At 42.1% G+C, this 19,866-nt stretch overlaps 1 protein-coding gene across 1 annotated transcript in view; it reads left to right on the top strand.

The window, feature by feature from the left end:
• The first annotated feature begins 214 nt into the window (after window positions 1-214).
• The window catches only part of tgfb2 (transforming growth factor, beta 2), a 59,626-nt gene continuing 39,974 nt past the window's right edge, over window positions 215-19,866 (top strand). The window contains exon 1 of the mRNA XM_030724726.1: window positions 215-1,400. Within this exon, the coding sequence (XP_030580586.1) occupies window positions 1,055-1,400 (346 nt within the window). The 5' untranslated portion in view covers window positions 215-1,054. The remainder of the gene's footprint in view (window positions 1,401-19,866) is intronic.

The following is a 19,866-nucleotide window of genomic DNA, read 5'->3' as shown; positions in this document are numbered from 1 at the left end:
ATTGTGATAATATCATATCTTGGTCTTTTGGTGAGTCCCACCTCTATAACTGAGTCAGGCCATATGTTTGAAAAGACTGAACTGGCTTTAGGACCCCGCATCATGAGCCGCGAGGAGCCAGTGTTGCCGTGCTGTCCCATTGGGCAAAGCGAACATTCCTGTTTACAATAACCCGTCACGTACCGTGGAATTTAAGGGATCTGCTCCGAAAAGTGATGACCATACCTTTGTTTTAAAGGTGGCAGAGTGGGTCGCACGGTGTGCGATCAGTCCCTTAAAAAATAAAAGCCCCAGTAGCGGCCACTGCTAACTGCTTAGCAGCACAGAAACGATCCATCCCCCAACTAGATGTGCTGAAGGAAGACGCTCTACAGTCGCACCGAGGACACACTCCGAGCTTCTGTTTTTATTTCAAAGCAGTCTGAGTTTGAAGGAAGACTCCTGCACCGTGAAAACAGCACTGGAGCTTTTTTATTTCACTACAAGACGGCAACTAAAGTTTGGAAGTTGGCAGGTCGTGGCCCTGCGATTGACTCAGAATGATAACCCGTGTTTATCTGCGGCGCTGAAGTTTGACAATCCGACTCATTGGAGCCCAGGCTGGTGTCGAGTGAAGTGTGGTTGTTGAGCAGGGGTGTGTGTGTGTGTGTGCGCGCTCAGTCTCGCTGACGGTAGCTCTTTAGTTTTAAGCTCCCCTCTTTTTATCCGTATAGTTCAGATCCGTTGCTGGTCGAAGGTCCTTATCTGGAAACATTCAGTAGCAAATGTGCTTCCTGTCTTGTACGTTTGAACGAGTCGGGAATAGATCCTCGCTGTCCCACAATGCCCGATTTCTTTTCGCCCTGAGGCAGTTCAATGGTGCACTTTGACCAAACTGGGGAATCGGGGCTATTCCCGTTTTAAATAACTATTCGGTACCTGTTGACTCGTACGCGTAAATACGCCACTTTGATTTTTGCGCAAGGAATAGATCTGTCCGGCAACATTTAAAGCTAAAGTGTTCTTGAATAATCCCGATTAGTTCTTTTGATATTTGACTGCGCTGGAGGAGAAAATGAACGTGTATATAGTCAGCCTTTTCCTCACTTTGGATTTAGCCACTGTGGCTCTTAGTCTGTCTACGTGCAGTACGCTGGACATGGACCAGTTCAAGAAAAAGCGCATCGAAGCCGTCCGAGGGCAGATTCTGAGTAAGCTGAAACTCACTGCACCCCCAGAGGACTTTCCTGAACCCGAGGAGGTTTCCCGGGACATTGTCGCGATCTATAACAGCACCCGGGATTTACTGCAAGAAAAAGCGAATGAACGGGCAGCGACTTGCGAACGGCAGCGCAGCGAGGAGGAGTATTACGCCAAAGAAGTGCACAAGATCGACATGCAGCCCTTCTACCCGTCAGAGAGTAAGTATGTGCGTTTGAGGCCAAAAGGCACAGGTTCCAAATACCGTGTGTGTGTTGTCACGTGTGTTTGTGATTGTTTTGGAAAATCCTTTCCCCTCTGCTCTGCTGGGGGAGTGTGGGGAAAACCAGAAAGACCTGGCAGTTGAAACATGAGCCTCTCCTCTTCACAGGGCTTTATGTTTACCATTAACAGATTGTAATGTAGCTTTATTGTTTGACCATGCGCTGAGTAACGTAATGTCCAGTCAGTTTTAGGCTAGATGACCACAACTGTATTCGTGAATATACATCTGTGGCACAAACACAAGCAAACTACATAATTACACTGTTCTTGGCTGTAAAGCATTAACTGAGGTCTTTATTTTATTTTATTTTTTTGCCCATGTCAGTAATTGAATTGATTGAATTTGTTTTCTGTATTTTGCTTCCTGATGCACAGATTACACATGCAAGTTTCCTTAAGAGCTTGAAAAACAGGTGCCTGGACTTACAGGAGTTTTTTGAAGACATTTTGCCTGTCACCCAGAGGCTTCTTCACTTCTAAAACCAAAAGAGTCACAGGAATTTAAAGCCTAGTTGGGGGTGTCCCCTTTGACCACTATTGATCATGTGCATCATCACGTAAACCAAAGTGGATACACAGTGGCTTGCAAAAGTATTTGTACCCCTTAAACTTTTCCATATTTTGTCACATTACAACCACAAACATAAATGTATTTCACTGGAATTTAATGTGAAAGACCAACACAGAGTGGTTACAAATGTGAAGTGGAAAGAAAATGATACATGATTCAAAACATTTTTTACAAATAAAAAACTGAAAACTGCGGTGTGCAAAAGTATTGAGCCCCCCTGAGTCAATACTTTGTGGAACCACCTTTTGCTGCAGTTACAGCTGCAGGTCTTTTAGGGTATGTCTCCACCAGCTTTGAACATCTAGTGACTGAAATGTTGGCCCATTCTTCTTTGCAAAACAGCTCAAGCTCAGTCAGATTAGATGGAGAGCGTTTGTGAACAGCAGATTGGGTTTAGGTCTGGACTTTGACTGGGCCGTTCTAACACATGAATATGTTTGGTTAGAAACCGTTCCATTGTAGCCCTGCTTTATGTTTAGGGTCGTTGTCCTGCTGGAAGGTGAACCTCCACCCCAGTCTCAAGTCTTTTGCAGACTCCAGCAGGTTTTCCTCCAAGATTGTCCTGTATTTGGCTCCATCCATCTTCCCATCAACTCTGACCAACTTCCCTGTCCCTGCTGAAGAGAAGCAGCCCCAGAGGATGATGATGCTGCCCCCACCATATTTGACAGTGGGGATGGTGTGTTCAGAGTGATGTGCAGTGTTAATGCTCTGCCACACACAGCGTTTTGCATTTTGGCCAAAAGGTTCCATTTTGGTCTCATGTGACCAAAGCACCTTGTTCCACATGTTTGCTGTGTCTCCAACATGGCTTCTGACAAACTGCAGACGGGACTTTTTATGGTTTTCTTTTAACAATGGCTTTCTTCTTGCCACTCTTCCATAAAGACCACATTTGTGCAGTGCACGACTAATAGTTGTCCTGTGGACAGATTCCCCCACCTGAGCTGTGGATCTCTGCATTTGGTCCAGAGTCACTGTGGGCCTCTTGGCTGCATCTCTGATCAGTGCTCTCCTTGTTCGGCCTGTAAGTTTAGGTGGACGGCCTTGTCTTGGTAGGTTTACAGTTGTGCCATACTCGTTCCATTTCTGGATAATGGATTGAACAGCGCTCCGTGAGATGTTCAAAGCTTGGAAAATCTTTTTATAGCCTAAGCCTGCTTTAACCCCCCCCCCCCCCCCCCCCCCCCGCTTCACATGTTAATCATGCTGGAAGCGACCACATGGCAGGGTTCCAAATTATTGACTTTGTTACTAGATTTAGCAGCTTTTCAGACCACGCTGGTGACTTTTTTTCCCAAAAGCGACTAGCGACAAATTTAGCAACTTTTTCTGGTGAGGTCGGTGACTTTTGGAAACCTGAAATCCTCCGCTGTCACCATGTTTTGTGTACATGCAGCCTTCGTAGTGCATCCTTTCGTACGCTTTGGCATCGGCCGGACCCCCAAGAGTCCCTGGCTGCAGGTAGGAGGACGCCTCCATATGCAGCAGAAGTTGGTTTGTACCATAAGTTACGTGACCATAATAGTGGAAGTGGGTCTTTTTCGTGTCCTTGCAGACACTGCATTCAGTGTGCGGCCTGTTGCTGTGATACGTCAGCACATATGTCTGTGGATTTACTGAGATGCTAAAATCCTGCAGATGGAATTTTGTTCATTCAGTCTGTCACAGTACTGGATGTACAGGAGTACACACAGGAGGAAGTACTTTCCAGTGAAGTAGACTTCACCAGACTGGCTTTGTAAAGCAAAAATCAGCCTTTTGATATTTTTGCTCTGTATCTTTTTTATTTACACTTTAATAGCACAGCTGTGAGTCTTTTTATAGAGGGAATAAAACATTAATTTATTTGAGGAGCATTATTATTTAAATATGCCAATAGTTCATTTTTGAGTAATTTCTCACATACATCTACAGCTGAATGTTAATAAAAATGTCTTTGACTCTGAAGTGCCTTTTTGTTTATACCGTTGGGAAGAAAAAATATCAAGATATATATCATATATCACCATTCAGCTAAAAAATATCGAGATATTACTTTTGGTCCATATCGCCCAGCCCTAATTCAGATTCAAAAGACAAACTATAGCAGGTAAGCTGACAGTCCAGCTTAGATCTAATAGGGATAGTATTTACTTCAGATTTGTATTGATAACAACATGATGGTTATGACTGGCAAAGCCATTTGTTAATGTACTGAGTAGTGGAAGTAGTTAGCAGTGATGGAAAAAGTGCCATAGACTGCTTCTGTGCCCAGGGTATACTGCAGGGGTACGCAAATACAATTTAAAGAGGTCCAGTCAGTCCTGAAGTCCAAGTATTTAATGTGATATATATAAAATTGGCTTTGGATTTTACATTACAGCTTAGTTTTAATTAGTTTTCAGAGTAGTTTTGCTCATTTTTATTAGTTTTTATTTTTGGTTCATTGCTTAGTTTTAGTTTAGTTTTCATTAGTTTTAGTATGGTTTTAGTTTTTCATACTTTGTCAGGTGCAAGAGTGACTATTGTGTAATTAAAAACTCAGTTTAAAAATTGCATTCAACAACAAACTGTTCACAAGACAGCAGCACTATGTGCTTAATGTGTGTAATATTAAGGACACACATGAACATCAACAGAGAGAAACTCTATAACAAACTTCAGTGTCAGTGCAGTACGTGTGTGTGTGTGTGTGTGTGTGTGTGTGTGTGTGTGTGTGTGTGTGTGTGTGTGTGTGTGTGTGTGTGTGTGTGTGTGTGTGTGTGTGTGTGTGTGTAACATCAGAACGCAGTGAATGTTGGACAAAAACAAACTGAATTCTTTGAAGGAATCAAAGATCAAATCCAGCTGCATCCTGATGTTCTCACCACATGAAGCTGCTTCTGTTTGGAGCCGCTCAGAGGGCTCGCTTTGCATCCTCTGTACACAACCTACGGAAGTGGCCGACCATTTATGCTTGTGTAACTGGATTGTTTGTGTTAATTACCTTTCGGTCGTGTGCTGGTGTTTTATACTTTTTAGACTTTTCTTGGTCCTCTTCTTTGTGCTCAGTTTCTGGCTGCAAACATATTTGTCCCTGTTTTTTCTTCATTCCCTCACGTCCATTCTGATAGTTTCAGCAGTCTCCCTTCAGGCATTTGCTGACATTTCTTAGTCTTTATATGATGCGTTGATTATTATTCCTGATTGTTATTCTCTGACTGGTAAATTCAAACACTGCGGCAAAAAGTAGCTCCTATCTGTCTGGCTATCATACTCAAAGAAGCCCCTTTCTGGGATTCTGTGGCTTTCTTGGCAGACCGCTGCCATTACGTTGCGCACCAGCGCAGTGAGCACGCACACACATGCACACAGTTGCCCGACGGCGCTCCCAGCTTAAACTGAAAAAAATGATTTCATATCAATCCACAAGGGTTTTAAATAAAACAACAAAAACGAAGGTCATTTTATCTGTAATTTCAGTTAGTTTTAGTTAGTTTTGTAAAGTCACAATACAGTTTTAGTTAGTTATCATTTTTTTGTTTTTAATAAGTATAGTTTTTATTTATTTCAGTTAATGAAAATGTTTTTTTAGTTTCAGTATTCGTTATTTCGTTCATTTTTGCTAACTATAATAACTCTGTTACAAAGTTTCCCGGCCTGCAGGATCAAGCTTGTTGGTATCACGTGGTATGGCCAAACTCACATGCAATTGGTCAGTGGGTTTCCTTGGATGCTACCTAAGGATTGTAAAAGCTGTGCTGGTAAACTAGAAAGCACTCAAGAAGATTTTAAGTGGTCATTTCTGTTTTGGTATTAGATTTGGGTCCACACGAGCCATCATTTTGGTCCCGATCCGGACCGAGGTCCGCCTATTAGTGACCTCTGGTATACAGTATATGGTGAGATCTTTTGAGTTTCAAGTGTCAAAAATGAGTGATTTTATCCAGTTTTGAAAACCCTTATAAGCTACACTTGTAGAGCCTGTCTGTCACCTACAAGCTTTAACGCAGTTAGTCATCTGCCTTTCTGATTATTTGGCTGTTAATTTTGCTGTCAGCTGCATATAAATGAGGACAATGTGGCCCTTTTTCCAGCAACCCTGCGCAGATGCCAGTATTTGAACCGTTCAGGGGCTATCCCACCGCGATCACACTCGGTGCTCGGCCAACAAACAGGTTCAACTCAGGCCCCGCAAGCTAGCTGGTCTCGAACCAAAAATGCGTGTCAAAAGCGTCAGAAGGGCGTGACTCTGCCATCGCAACATCAAGTTTTCTACCATATTACATGTGTATTACAGGAGAAAAGCGAAGTGATTTTCACGGCTGTGAATTAGGTTGGGCTCTAAGGCTGAACTTGCTGCTTTGTATCAGTTCATATCACAGATAAAAGGACACAAAGTGCGTACTTGTGGTCTTGCTCTAATCGCTGTCTGTGTTTCCCTCTGTGCTGCACACAGATGCTGCAGTAGTTTGGTTCATTGAAACTGGCACAGCACTTGCACGAGCACCGGCACCTCTGCAGGTAGTATCACTGGTCCTGCCTGGCCAGTTTTTGTTCTTAGCCTGCATTTTAAGCATTTTTCATTTGGCTTTAAATTTTTATCCCCCACCTTCACTGAGGAGTTTAAAGGCAATGGTGGTACAACTAACCAGGGCAGCAGCTGGTGATGTTTTGGTGTGTGGTGTTAAATCAGAGCTAAGAGCCACTGAATGTACGGTACTATTGTGCCTCGCATTAGTCACAGAAATTCCATAAAAGTTACAACAGGAGTAAAATTTGGGTACAATAATGAATCCTTAATTCCAACCACAAAAAAACAGATACTCTTAAAAGTAACATTCTATTATTTTGGATGCTGTGCCTCCTCTAGAAGCTAGAAAACTACACCACAGCCCTGTCAGCATTTTAGTCTTCATGTATGAAGAGAAAAGCCAGTAAACCTCTAGGAATTGAGAGCTCTAATGAAGACATTTAATAAATGTGTGAAAATGGTAAGAGAAAAGTATTGCAATAATCTAATTGACATAGATCAACCATCTTCGGTTTTGGAAGTCACACGCAAGACCTCCTGCAGCTGTTAGTGAACCATCACTTTTCCTCTTATTTCAGTCAAACGTAGTCAGAAATATCAGAAATATTTGTTACATATTTCCATTCTGTCCTGTTCACCTAACATCAACTCCATCTTTCCTATGTTGGTTGGCCAACGTAATGCTATATTTGGCAACATGGACTGCTAACTGATTCAGCATTATGGTGAGTTGTATTTTTCATGCACTTTATATTTGCTTTTTCGGTGTATCTTATTTTGAAGGCATATTTAAACCAGTGTTAATTTCGTTGACGGAATATTTTCATCATAGTTTTCGTCAACGACCCTTTTTTTCATGATGATAACGAGACGATAACTAAATAAAAACTACCTAAAATGATAAAAATGATAATGAAATTAATTGACACTTTCGTCAACGAATGAAAACATAACGAAAATGCCTGGCAGGGACGAAATCCAAGTGTTTTTCTCAGTTTAGTGTTCAGAGAAAATCTCCACACCGCGGTGGATTAGCCTTTATAATCTTAGTCCTGAACACTGCCCTGTACCTTTCAGAGCCTCCTGCTGTAAAACGCTGTATTATCTCAGTGAGGTGGTGTTAATGATCAGGTGTGTGGGAAGCAGGTGAAACGCTAATGTTAATATTATTAATAATATTCCATAACTTTTAATAAATGTTTAATTTTGTGTAAGTGTGTATAATGACTAATTCAAGGGAACTGAAGAAAAAGCATTTACAATTTACACCCTTTATATTTTAGTCGACTAAATCCACTGTAGACTGTATATATTTGACTCCTTTGTACCTACTGGCATTTTGTTTGTATGTAAAGGGAAAAAAACTTTAAAAAGTCAGTAATTTAAAAAAAGATAAGATGGGGCCTGATTATTCAGACCTTGTATGTGAGGAGAAGGATTTTAAATTCTATTGTAGATTTAACAGGGAGCCAATGAAGAGAAGCCAATATGGGAGAAATCTGCTCTCTCTTTCTAGTCCCTGTCAGTACTCTAGCTGCAGCATTTTGGATCAGCTGAAGGCTTTTCAGGGAGCTTTTAGGACAGCCTGATAATAATGAATTACAATAATCCAGCCTAAAAAAAATAATTAATGCTATTATTAATAGCTAAATTACCATGGATAAATAGTGCTCCCACCACTTATACTACAAATCCCACAATGCACTGGAACAACTGCCATGCAGGCCAAGACCTGTGCACTAACCCCTTTTCTGTATTGCCAATGACACATTGATCAGTGATCAGCAGATAAAAACATCGATCAGCACTTTTTACAGAGACATTTAAGCTGCCTGACCCCCAAAAACGGCCAAAGGAAAAGTGGAAAACAGGGATTTTCCAAACAGGTGGGAGGCAAAGGACCTGATCGCTGACATCAGTAGCTCTGTTTTTGTCTGTGTTCGTGTGTCTCTTTTCCTCACTTAAGATTTGTGGGGGAAAGAGCGGATTGGTGAGACGGATACAGGAGAAGATGCAGAGGGAGAGCTGCACAGGTGAGCTGGAAGTGCATCACTGCATCGCACAGCAGAAAACGGTGCGCAGCAAAGTCCTGAAGACAGAACGAGCCATACACACCTTAACACAGACAGCGAACTGTATAAGAGGCATAGGTTTAAATCAGCGGCAGTTTCGGAGGAAATAGCTTCTGAATTTGGTGACGTGTCTTATCACACAGGTGTGATGAGCTACTTGAGGAAATCTGTCAACTTCATGAAGAGTAAAGGAAAAGACTCAGCAGGGCTCTGGGATGAAGGGTGGCTGTGTGAGTCGGCTTTTCTCTGCGACATAATGAAGCATCTTAACACATCCCTGCAGCTTCAGGGACGGCACCGCGTGATGACGCGTGTGATTGCTGATAAGCTGGAAACACTGCACAGTTTACCAGTGTTTTTCAGACTGAAGTGGAGAAATTCACATCACAGTTACCTGAAAGATTTGTATTTTCATCAGCTTGAAATATATTTGTTTTTCCTGATGTTAGTTTTAAAGAAAAGTATAATTTTTTATATTATTTGATGTGTTGCTGTATTCTGGCCATTCAAATTCATGTTGCTGATTAAAATCATTATTTTTAATCTTGTTCAGCCCACTTGACTGTGCCCAAGTTTGGCCCATCCTGTGATCGAGTTTTGCACACCTGCTGTACATGATTCATCTTTGCAAATTCATATAAAGAAACATTATCCTGAAATTATTCCACAATTTGTAGACACACTTTAATTCTGAAAAACTCTGCCTCTCTAAGATGTTCTTTTTATACCCACTCATGTTACTGATTGATAGCCATTTAACCTAATGAGCTGCAGAATGTTCCTCCAGTTGTTTCTTCTTAGTACAACTTATTTTTCTAGCCTTTTTTGTCCACATCTCAACTTTTATGAGATTTTTTTTTTAATGACATAGTAAAATGTCTCAGAATGCAATGATTTTCAAATCTCATATAACCATATTTTATTCGCAAATATTTAGACTGTTTTTATTTATATTTTAAACATCATCCAAACTATTTTGGAAATGGGGTTGCATTTCCGCTGTTTTCACCCCCACAACTTTTTATCTGCCAACACATTTTATACTTAGAATAGTGGGTATGATTGGGCTCTTTTAAAAAAATGACTTTTCAAAAACACAGTTGCTTATAGAATTTAAACAAGGAGGTCAAGAGTGTCTGGAGTTCATTGTTGAATAATTTCTTCTCTTTGGTCCAGTTCTGATGCTCACATGCCCATTGCTTGCACTTTTGGGAGTGGAAAGGGGTCAGCATGAGCACCCTGACTGGTCTGTAACTATGAAGCCCCATACACAACAAACTGTGATGCTCTGTGCATTGTAACATTGTTCTATCTGCACAAAATTAACAGGTAATGATAAACTTATTGATTAAATATTGCACAGCTTTGTACCCATAATCACGTTAGAAACACGCTGGTAAATATAATAAACTTTTTTTTTTTTTAAGCTTGGACACGATGGGGATGAAAACTGAAAACATAAACACATCTTGCCCTTACTGCTCTTTTTTTTTTTTTTTCTCAACACAAGAACATGTCATCATACAGTTCAGTCTTTATGCTTTGGATTTGGCTTACAAAGCTGACTTGAGTGTGTCACATATGGGGTATCATTTTACGATACTTTGGTGGATGACTGAGCTGAAGTACTATGTTGCTCCCTGATGGAGTGGTGAGTGGACATCTGAGAGGGGTGGGGTAACTGGGGTTGTGGTGCAGTTGGGAACGTGTCCGCTGTACCCAGTGCTGCTTGCTGAGAACAAGAGTCACCAGGGTCGACGTGTCGAGGTGGTGGTGTCTCGGAAACGGGAAGGATGTGGCGGCGATTCCTCTTGTAAACGCCTCTGTTGGACTCAACGATGTAGGAATGAGGCTCCTTGCACACTTGTGTCACTGTGCCAAGGCGGTCATGTCCTTCTTCAGTCTGCAACTGAACAACTTGCCCTTCTGCAAGTGGCGGTAGTGGGCGACTAGTTGCATCATAATACTGTTTTTGAATGATCCTTTTCCTTTGAAGCTGGGTGGCGACCTGGATTGTGCTTTTTGGGGTGGGTGCTAGAAGATGATTGTTGACTGGAAAGGTTGAGCGTTCTGCTGGTGATTCTAGCGTTTTGTCACAAGGAATATTCCTGAGGTTCAGCAGATTGAGGAATACGTCCGTTCCATCTCTGTATGACTTTTCCATAAGCTGTTTGGCGCTGCGGACCACACGCTCAGCTAGTTCATTCGACTGTGGATATTCCAGACTGCTAGTGATGTGGACAAAGTCCCATTGTTTTGCAAACTGCTCGAAATGTTGGCTTATGTACTGTCTGGCATTGTCCGAGATCAGAGTGTGGGGTGCCCCATGAACAGAAAAGTGCCGTTTTAGTTTTTTGATTACAGTAGCTGAAGAAGTGTCACAGAGAAGTACTGCATACTGTTGGCCGTGCCATTCAAAAATGTCAGTGGCGACTGTAGACCATGGCAGGGTAGGGACAGGGTATGGTGTTAACGGTTCCTTTTGTTGGTGTGGACGGGTGATGTTACATACTGCACAAGGCAGCAGCTCTTTTGTAATGTCCTTGTTCATGTTGGGCCAAAACACTGTGCTTCTGGCTCTGCATTTTTTTGACTCGAGGCCTGGGTGACCTCGGTCCATGATTTTAATGTACTCTTGCTGCAGTGAGTTTGGAATGACTGGCCTGTGCCCTTTAACAACAATGCCAGAGGGAGGTACCTGGCGTTCCTTGTCTGGCCACCCGTTTTGGATCACATTGGCTAGAGTTTGGAGCACTTGGTCTCTGGCTGTGTGTGCTCTGAGTTCCTCGAGCCTGGCTGTTGAGATAAAACTAACAGACATCACTTCAAACAAGTTGTGAGCACTTGATATCTGGGAAGCAGTGCTGGTTGGGGCTCGTGATAAGGTGTCGGCCAGGTACATGTGCTTACCCTTTTTTGTAGACAAGGTGATGTCGTAAGCTTGTAAACGAAGTAACATCCTCTGCAAGCGGGCTGGAGCTGTGTGGATCGACTTCTTTAGAATGGTGACCAGGGGCTGATGGTCCATTTCAATGACTGTGTGCTTGCCATAGATGTAGTCTTTGAATTTAGTGCATTCGAAAACAACTGCAAGAAGTTCTTTCTCGATCTGTGCATAGCGAGTCTCTGTGACTGATAGAGTGCGAGATGCGTATGCGACAGGCTTTCCATCTTGCAAACATGCTGCACCCAGTCCGTAATGAGACGCATCACAGGTCAGTGTCACCTGGTGAGCTGGATAGGCATGACTTCAGATTTTCAAATGCTTGTTGGTGTTGAGGGAGCCAGCACCACGCAGTGCCCTTATGCGTGAGCTGCCTGAGCGGTGCTGCAATGCTGCTGAGATTTGGTATGAACTTCCCGAGATAGTTCCCCAAGCCAAGAAAATGTTGCACGGTGAGAGAGAGTCCTGGGGGACAGGCATGCTTGTGATTGCATCGGTCTTTGTGGGGTCAGCCTTTAGACCTTCTTTTGTGAACATGTGACCCACATAGCAGACTTGGTCGAGGCGAAGCTTGCACTTCTACGGATTGAGTCTGAGTTTTATTTCACGTGCACAGTCAAGCACTTTGTTTAGATTTGCATGTTCTGCAGCATCTCGACCTACCACAATGATGTCATCAACTATAATGGCACATGGGTAACCGGCAAACAGTTGTTCCTTTGAGCGCTGGAAAACTTCACTTGCAGAGCTTATTCCAAATGGCATGCAGAGAAACCTGTAGTGTCCAAAAGGTGTACTGAATGTGGTCAACATGGATGACCTTTGGTCCAGTTTTATTTGCCAAAAGAAGTTCTTAGCGTTGAGTACTGAAAACAGAGTTGCGCCTGACATTTGGGTGGCAACTTGGATAGTGTAGGGGATAGTGAGGTCTCTTTAAAGCAGTGTTCAGATCTTTGGGGTTAATGCACAATCTTATTTCCTCTTTGTCTCTTTTGTGTGCTGTGACCATTGATGAAACCCAGTCTATGGGCTCAGAGATGGGGGTAATGACGCCTTTATTTGTTGTGCTGTCGAGTTCGGCTTTTACTCTTGCCTGCATTGCCAAGGGGATACGGTGCACTGGACGGAAGACTGGCTACACAGCTGGATCCAGTGTTATGGAGTAGGTTATTGGCAGTTCTCCCAGTTCGTCACTGAATACATCTTTGTACTGCTCTTTGATATTTTTTATGAAGTCTGTTTTTGTCTCTGTACTCACCTGGTGAATGTGAGGGCTGAGGGTGACAAGTCCTAGTTGCATACGTGCACGAAATCCCAAAAGTGGTATAACATCACGCTCTACGAGGCAGAAAGGTAACGTGTGTGTTGCTTTCCATTTAAGTAGCAAGGCAGTGTGACTAGACCTGCAGTTTCTATTTTGCTGCCTCCATAAGCCACTAGATTTGTGGTCTTGCCACATGGTGTGATGTTCCCTCCTGAAAGTTGTTGAAAAGTGTCTTTTGCGATTACATTGCATCTTGCTCCTGTGTCAATTTTCATTTCAACTGGTTTGTCGTTTATGTGCAAAGTGACACATCCTTCATTTCGACTTTCCATTCGAGTATTGACAGTGTCCACAGATACGCCACCTACACAGAAAGTATCATCAGTGACGGCATATTCTGGCTGCTCTACATCTAGCTGATGCACTGATTTTCTGGCATAGCTTTTCTTCACAAAGCTTTTTCTTTCAGGGTTTTGACTAGCTAGGTTTGACTTGCAGTATTTTTTGTAGTGATTCATCTTTTTGCACCTGTGACATTGCTGATCAAATGCAGGGCATTACTCTCTTTGGGCAGGGTGGCTGCCTCCACAATTATTGCAGCATGTTATTAACTTCGTGTTGCGTATGCCCGTATGGTTATGTCTTGTCCTATGCTGCCCTCTAGTGGAGCTTGGCTGCAAAGCTGTTGCCGCCTGCTTTGTTAGTGTTCTGGTGTTCTCCTCAGTCACTTCGTGGATACGGCAGATAGAAACGGCTTTAGTGAGGGTTAAGTCACTATCACACAGCAGGGCCTTTCTTTAACTATCATTGTTGATGCCACAGACAATTCTATCTCATATCAGTTCATCTGTTAGTTTTCCAAAGTGACAACTTTTTTGCTTTGATTTTCAAATCTCTGATGAAGGATTCTATTGTCTCACCTTGTTTCTGATTTCGAGTGTGAAACTTGTGCCTTTCCATTGTTTTGTTGTGTTGTGGATTGCAAATTTCTCGAAATTTGCGTTTGAGACATGCGGGATCTTCCATGGACTCGGCTGGGACAAGGACGGCTCCACCGTCACCTGGCACCCTAACTTCTGTGGCGTAGACAAACGAACGCCCCCGTTCAATGGCTTCTGCTCCTGCGAGATTGAGGAGGATGTATGCTTTTGTCTTAGCGGGTTTATTCGTGTGTGCTGCTTCGATGAAGATGTCATACTCCCTCTCAAAAATATGCCAGTTCTCAGCGATGTCTCCTTCAAAACGGAGCGGGTCAGGTCTGCGAAATCCCTCCGCCATAGTTAGCAAACCACGATTCTTTCAGTGTTTGGCGAAAAAAGAGAAGAAAAAAAAAAAACCAGATTCATGCTCTGCAGATCCAAACATCTTCTGACACCATGTCGAAATGAGTGACGAGATTTGACTTCGTTAACAGCGGTTTTTAATGGCAGCCTGGAAACAATGGCTTCACAACATGTCTGCATCTGGAAAAACCAACAGGTGGAGCCAACACTGCAACAAGTACGGCATCCAGTATAGTACACACATTGTGCGTTTTGCAATCATTCATCTGAATGATCTAAATCAGGGCTCTTCAACTCCAGGCCTTGAGAGCCCCTGTCCTGCAGGTTTTAGATGTGTCTCTGCTTCAACACACCTGAGTCAAATACAGAAGTCATTAACAGGACTCTGGAGAACTTGACTGCAGACTGAGGAGGTAATTCAGCCATTTGATTCAGGTGTGTTGGATCAGGGACACATCTAAAACCTGCAGGACACCGGACCTCGAGGCCTGGAGTTGAAGAGCCCTGATCTACACAATATATCCTACCCACTAACGGGTACAATGATGAAGAGATAAGCAGTGTTGTTCACTTGACCAGTTAGTGGTCATAAAGTTTGTTTTTTTTTTGCATTTTTGGCCACAGTGGCTTTTATCATCAGTGAAGAGATTCAGGAAATGGGGGAAAGATACGGGCGAAGACACGCAGGCAAATTGCAGACAGGCCGGGACGCGAACCTGCAACGCAGCATATGTATGTGGTCGCCGGCTTCACCACTAAGCCACCCAGGCACCATAAAGTTATGTCTGATCAGTGTATATATGATACTTCAGCACAACATGGCCTTGTGCTCATAGTGTTTTTTTTTTCACTGGGAGCTATAGTCTGTTTGGCAGGGTCTTATTCTAGGGTGCATCAGCAGGGCTCTCCATGTATTTATCTGCCTCACTTTCTTAGAGGGGAGATCTAAACACACCACCAGAAGCAAGCTGATTCTAATAAGTCAATTCAAATAGACAATTCTGAGGTTCTAGCATGGTGGTGTGGTGGTTAGTGCTGTTGTCTCATAACAAGAAGGTCCTTGGTTCATATTATACAAAGCAATGAAGAGACGCACAATCTCAAAGATCAAATTGGAAGCTGGAACAAAAATGAGCAGAAAGAAAAGGAAGTTCGCACACCAACGTAGAGCTCCTGGATGAAAATTTTTAATACAAAAAGTACATGTTATCAGTTATTCAGTGTGCTAAATTTCCTTGCAGATAATTTTTAGTTTTGTGTACTTTATATTTTTGATTTGTCTTTCAAATTTCTACAACCACCCCACTTTCACCACCACCAAACCGCCTTCTACAAGATTTATAGTCCCTATAAGAATAGTTGAGTGATGTTTGTTTTTCTTTTTTCCTAAACCGATAAATTTATTCTCATTTTTTCTGCCCTCAGCGCAGAGGAAACATGATACATAAGAATCCTAACTTCAGTAAACTTTGCTTGTCTTTCTTACTGCTTTCCTCTGTGAAAGATTTTCCAACATTCCACAGAATCTCGAATAAATTTCATGCCAACACTGCAAAGCATGTGATTTTTAAAAAAGAGACAGTTTGAGGTTTGCCAAAGCCATTCTGCTAAAACAATTTGGTTCATTTATTGATTAGAAAAAATTTAAGAACATTTTCTCAAGAAGCCATGTTTTACAATGATTCTTCAAGCAGAAGGAAGCACTTATTTAACCTCTGTTCTGTATTCACTAGCTGACACCGATCTATGAGTTCCCATATGGGTAGCATGTTCAAAGAAATAAAATAATATAAAATGCAACCACAGACACAATAACCTCAATCTGGTTTCCCCCTTCACCTCAGAAACAAGAGCACATGAACTGAAACAAAAATAGGTTAACATGATACTGGATATGCCTTAAGATGTATTTTCCATTAAATGTTATGCTTTGCCCTGCTTCATGTGTAAATACCTTAAATATGAATAGGCCTAGCACCAAGTGCAGTCAGGAAAGCATTTGTGGGGTATAAATAATACTGACTCAACATGTGGGGAGGAAAGAACCCGAACTGGTTCCCATTCATGTGAATTGGGACACTAGCCAGGTCCTCACATCTGGAGACCGATGCTGTCGAGAGAGATCAAAAAGTTAAGCCTTTTAGCTTTTTAGTCTCCTTCAGTTGATGTGTGAGAATAAGTCATTTCATAATTTCCGCCTACACAAGTAATGTATAACACACACACACACACACACACACACACACACACACACACACACACACACACACACACACACACACACACACACACACACACACACACACACACACACACACACACACAATCAGACTAGTTTGGTTGAGTGCTAACAATCTGAGCCATGATGTCTTTGAAAGGCTGATAGGGTGAAGGGGTGTGAACTCTGTGTAAAAGAGGTTAGAGAAACTAACTAGAAAGGTCTCATAGTCACACCCGTTTAGCTGTAGGGCAACATTTGTATTTTTTATGTGCACCCATCCTGTCACTTGTTCCATGGAAAATTCCAGCAGGTGTTGACTCTCTGTTGCTGGGCTCTTCCACCCCCTCCGGACCTCATTGGACTGGCTCACTTTGTTATTTTTGTGTAACTATGTGGTAGCTGCTCAGAGAAAAAAGCCTGGAAGGCCACAAAATACAAATACTTATCTAATTTTTAAGACATTTTACTCCAGTGCTATGTTAAAAAAAATAAGCACAAGACAAAAAACAAAACAAAATAAATAAGTAAAAAAACAGCTAAACTTTTGTAACCTCATCTGCTGTGATGTCTCAGTTCAGTTCAGTTTACCCTGTATGAGCAGCCACTTGGTTGCAGTGAGAAGGAAAAACTTTCTTTTAGCAGGAAGAAATGTCCACCCAAACCAGGCTCAGGGAGGGGCAGTCGTACGTACACCCCAAAGTGTACAAAGAAAATGTTGATATTTTTTCATGACATTTAATTTCACCTGGTTCTTTGGTATTGTAATGTAATAGGAAGTATTAAAACTATGGAACCCCGTGAGGGACATGGGAGAAAAAAAAATACTGATATTTTACATTTGGATATCTGCTGATAACAATACAAATCCGATCTTTTTTTTAAACACCTGAATGCATTTTACAGAAGTCAACAGTCTCTCACACAACAATTGCTCTATCACCTGAAGCCTGTTGCTCCTATGTGGGAAGGTGATGCGTTGGCTTATATGTTGCAAACTTCATTAGGGCTGCAACTATCGGTTATTTTAGTAATTGAGTATTCTATTGATTATTCCATCGATTAATCGAGTAATCAGATAAGAAATACTTTTTTCCTATTAACAGTTCATCTGCATATTTTAACTTCCGTACTGCAGTTTTTCCCTGTGTGAAACAAACAGGGTGGATGGAGCAACTACAAAGTTCTCTTTTCTTCACTTACTGATCAGGTGGTTGATGAAGGACCTCCAGCTGTTTCCCAGTAAAGGACTAACAGTGGTTACGGGGGGGCTTCATTTGGACGCTAGGAAAACATTTCTTTTCACTCAACCTAAGCTCACTTCTTGGTAACTGCTCCGCCTCTTTGCGCTTGTGCAGATAGAGCATGTAAATCAGCTGACTTCTGCTGTTGTTATCAGTGTTTATGTTGAAAAACTGGGGGCTGTGTGAGCGTAATCTTGTAATGCTTTGTATTCAAATGCATTCTCCTAAATATATTTCTACTGCAGGTCTTTATTTTGTCACTAATCAGGGATTAAATTATATAAAATATTTTGACGGGGAAGGGGTCCTTCCGGTACCAAACGATTGCTAGTGCTAATGGTGGGGCTCACTAGAAAACTGCACTTATAGCGATCTGTTCTGGGAGCTGAAGTAGAGAAAAAAATAACAGCTGAAATTCTCAGCAAAGCGAGCACAACACACAAATATGGCAGAGAGCGGTGGAGGCGTGGAAAAACATGTCAGTGATGATCCACTCAGTGTTAAAGGGAATCCATCACCACCATGGAGAACTTTTTAGAATTTGAGGGGTTTTTCTAACTCCTGAACCCCACTGGTCAGGAGTTAGAAAAAAACTCCTCAAATTCCATTACAGTAGGTGGCGATAATGCAGCTCTAAGCTGGTTTGGTCAACCGCAAACCCACAAGAAGAAGAAGAAGACAATGACTGAGAACTGTAATGCATCTAATGTGGGTGAAACGCCATTTAATAGATCAGACTGTATTTTTTTTATTCCTTCCCGATATCCGATCCAATAATTTTAGGTCAGGATCAGACCGATACCAATACTGAATATTGGATTGGCGCATCTCTAATAAAAAGCCATCCATTCATTCTTTTCCACTTTTTCTGTTCAGGGTTGCGGGAGGGCTGGAGCCTGTCCCAGCTGTCATAGGGTGAGATGCAGGGTACACCCTGTAAATAACAGATATACCTATATATCAGAATTTATAGGGAGCAATATACTGATTTGAGTTTTAATGTGAATGTGTACTGCACTGCATGTATGGAAAATGTACATGCTGCCACATTGTACACAGTGGCAGTGGAGCGATTTGTCATCTGAATAACCAGATATGTGTCATAAAGTGATTTCCAGAATTTGCCCCAAAAATTATTGCTGTTATTTATGTTGTTGTAAATGACTTGTGGAACTATAATCTTTTTTTCTAATTTTTTTTTCTATTTGAAAAGCGTACACTGGGTGTTACCCCCCACCCCCCTTCTCCTTGTTGTACGCTTTGCATGCTCTGGAAAATGTCAATATTTGTGAAACGTCCACTGACATTCCTGCAGTTTAACTAATTGATGTGTGTCATCTGGCTTCATGGATAGATAAAGCTGAGTATCATCTGCATAACAATGAAGATGTATGCTTTGTCTTCAGTTTATTTGAAGAGTTTCAGTCAGGTTTCAGAATTCATCACAGTACAGAAACAGCATTAGTAAAGGTTACCAATGATCTTCTCACAGCCTCTGACAGTGGACTCATCTCTGTTCTTGTCCTGTTGGACCTCAGTGCAGCTTTGATACTGTTGAACATAACATTTTATTACAGAGGTTAATTCAAAGTAATTCAATTTTATTTATATAGCGCCAAATCACAACAAACTGTCGCCTCAAGGCGCTTTGTATTGTGGGTAAAGACCCTACAATAATACAGAGAAAACCCAACAGTCAAAACGACCCCCTATGAGCAGCACTTGGTGACAGTGGAAAGGAAAAACTCCCTTTTAACAGGAAGAAACCTCCATCAGAACCAGGCTCAGGGAGGGGGGGTCATCTGCTGCGACCGGTTGGGCTGAGGGGAGAGAAAAAAGACATGCTGTGGAAGAGAGCCAGAGATTAATATCAATTAATGATTAAATGCAGAGTGGAGTATAAACAAAGTAAATAAGGTGAATGAGAAACAGTGCATTATGGGAACCCCCCAGCAGACTAGGCCTATAGCAGCATAACTAAGGGATGGTTCAGGGTCACCTGATCCAGCCCTAACTATAAGCTTGATCATAAAGGAAAGTTTTAAGCCTAATCTTAAAAATAGAGAGGGTGTCTGTCTCCTGAATCCAAGCTGGAAGCTGGTTCCACAGAAGAGGCGCCTGAAAGCTGAAGGCTCTGCCTCCCATTCTACTCTTAAGTATCCGAGGAACCACAAGTAAGCCAGCAGTCTGAGAGCGAAGTGCTCTATTGGGGTGATATGGGACTATGAGGTCTTTGAGATAAGATGGGGCCTGATTATTCAAGACCTTGTAGGTGAGGAGAAGAATTTTAAATTCTATTCTAGATTTAACA

The sequence above is a fragment of the Archocentrus centrarchus genome, unplaced genomic scaffold (genome assembly GCF_007364275.1).
Source record: "Archocentrus centrarchus isolate MPI-CPG fArcCen1 unplaced genomic scaffold, fArcCen1 scaffold_40_ctg1, whole genome shotgun sequence".
NCBI lineage: Eukaryota > Metazoa > Chordata > Actinopteri > Cichliformes > Cichlidae > Archocentrus > Archocentrus centrarchus.
This window is presented reverse-complemented; position numbering and strand designations above follow the sequence as displayed.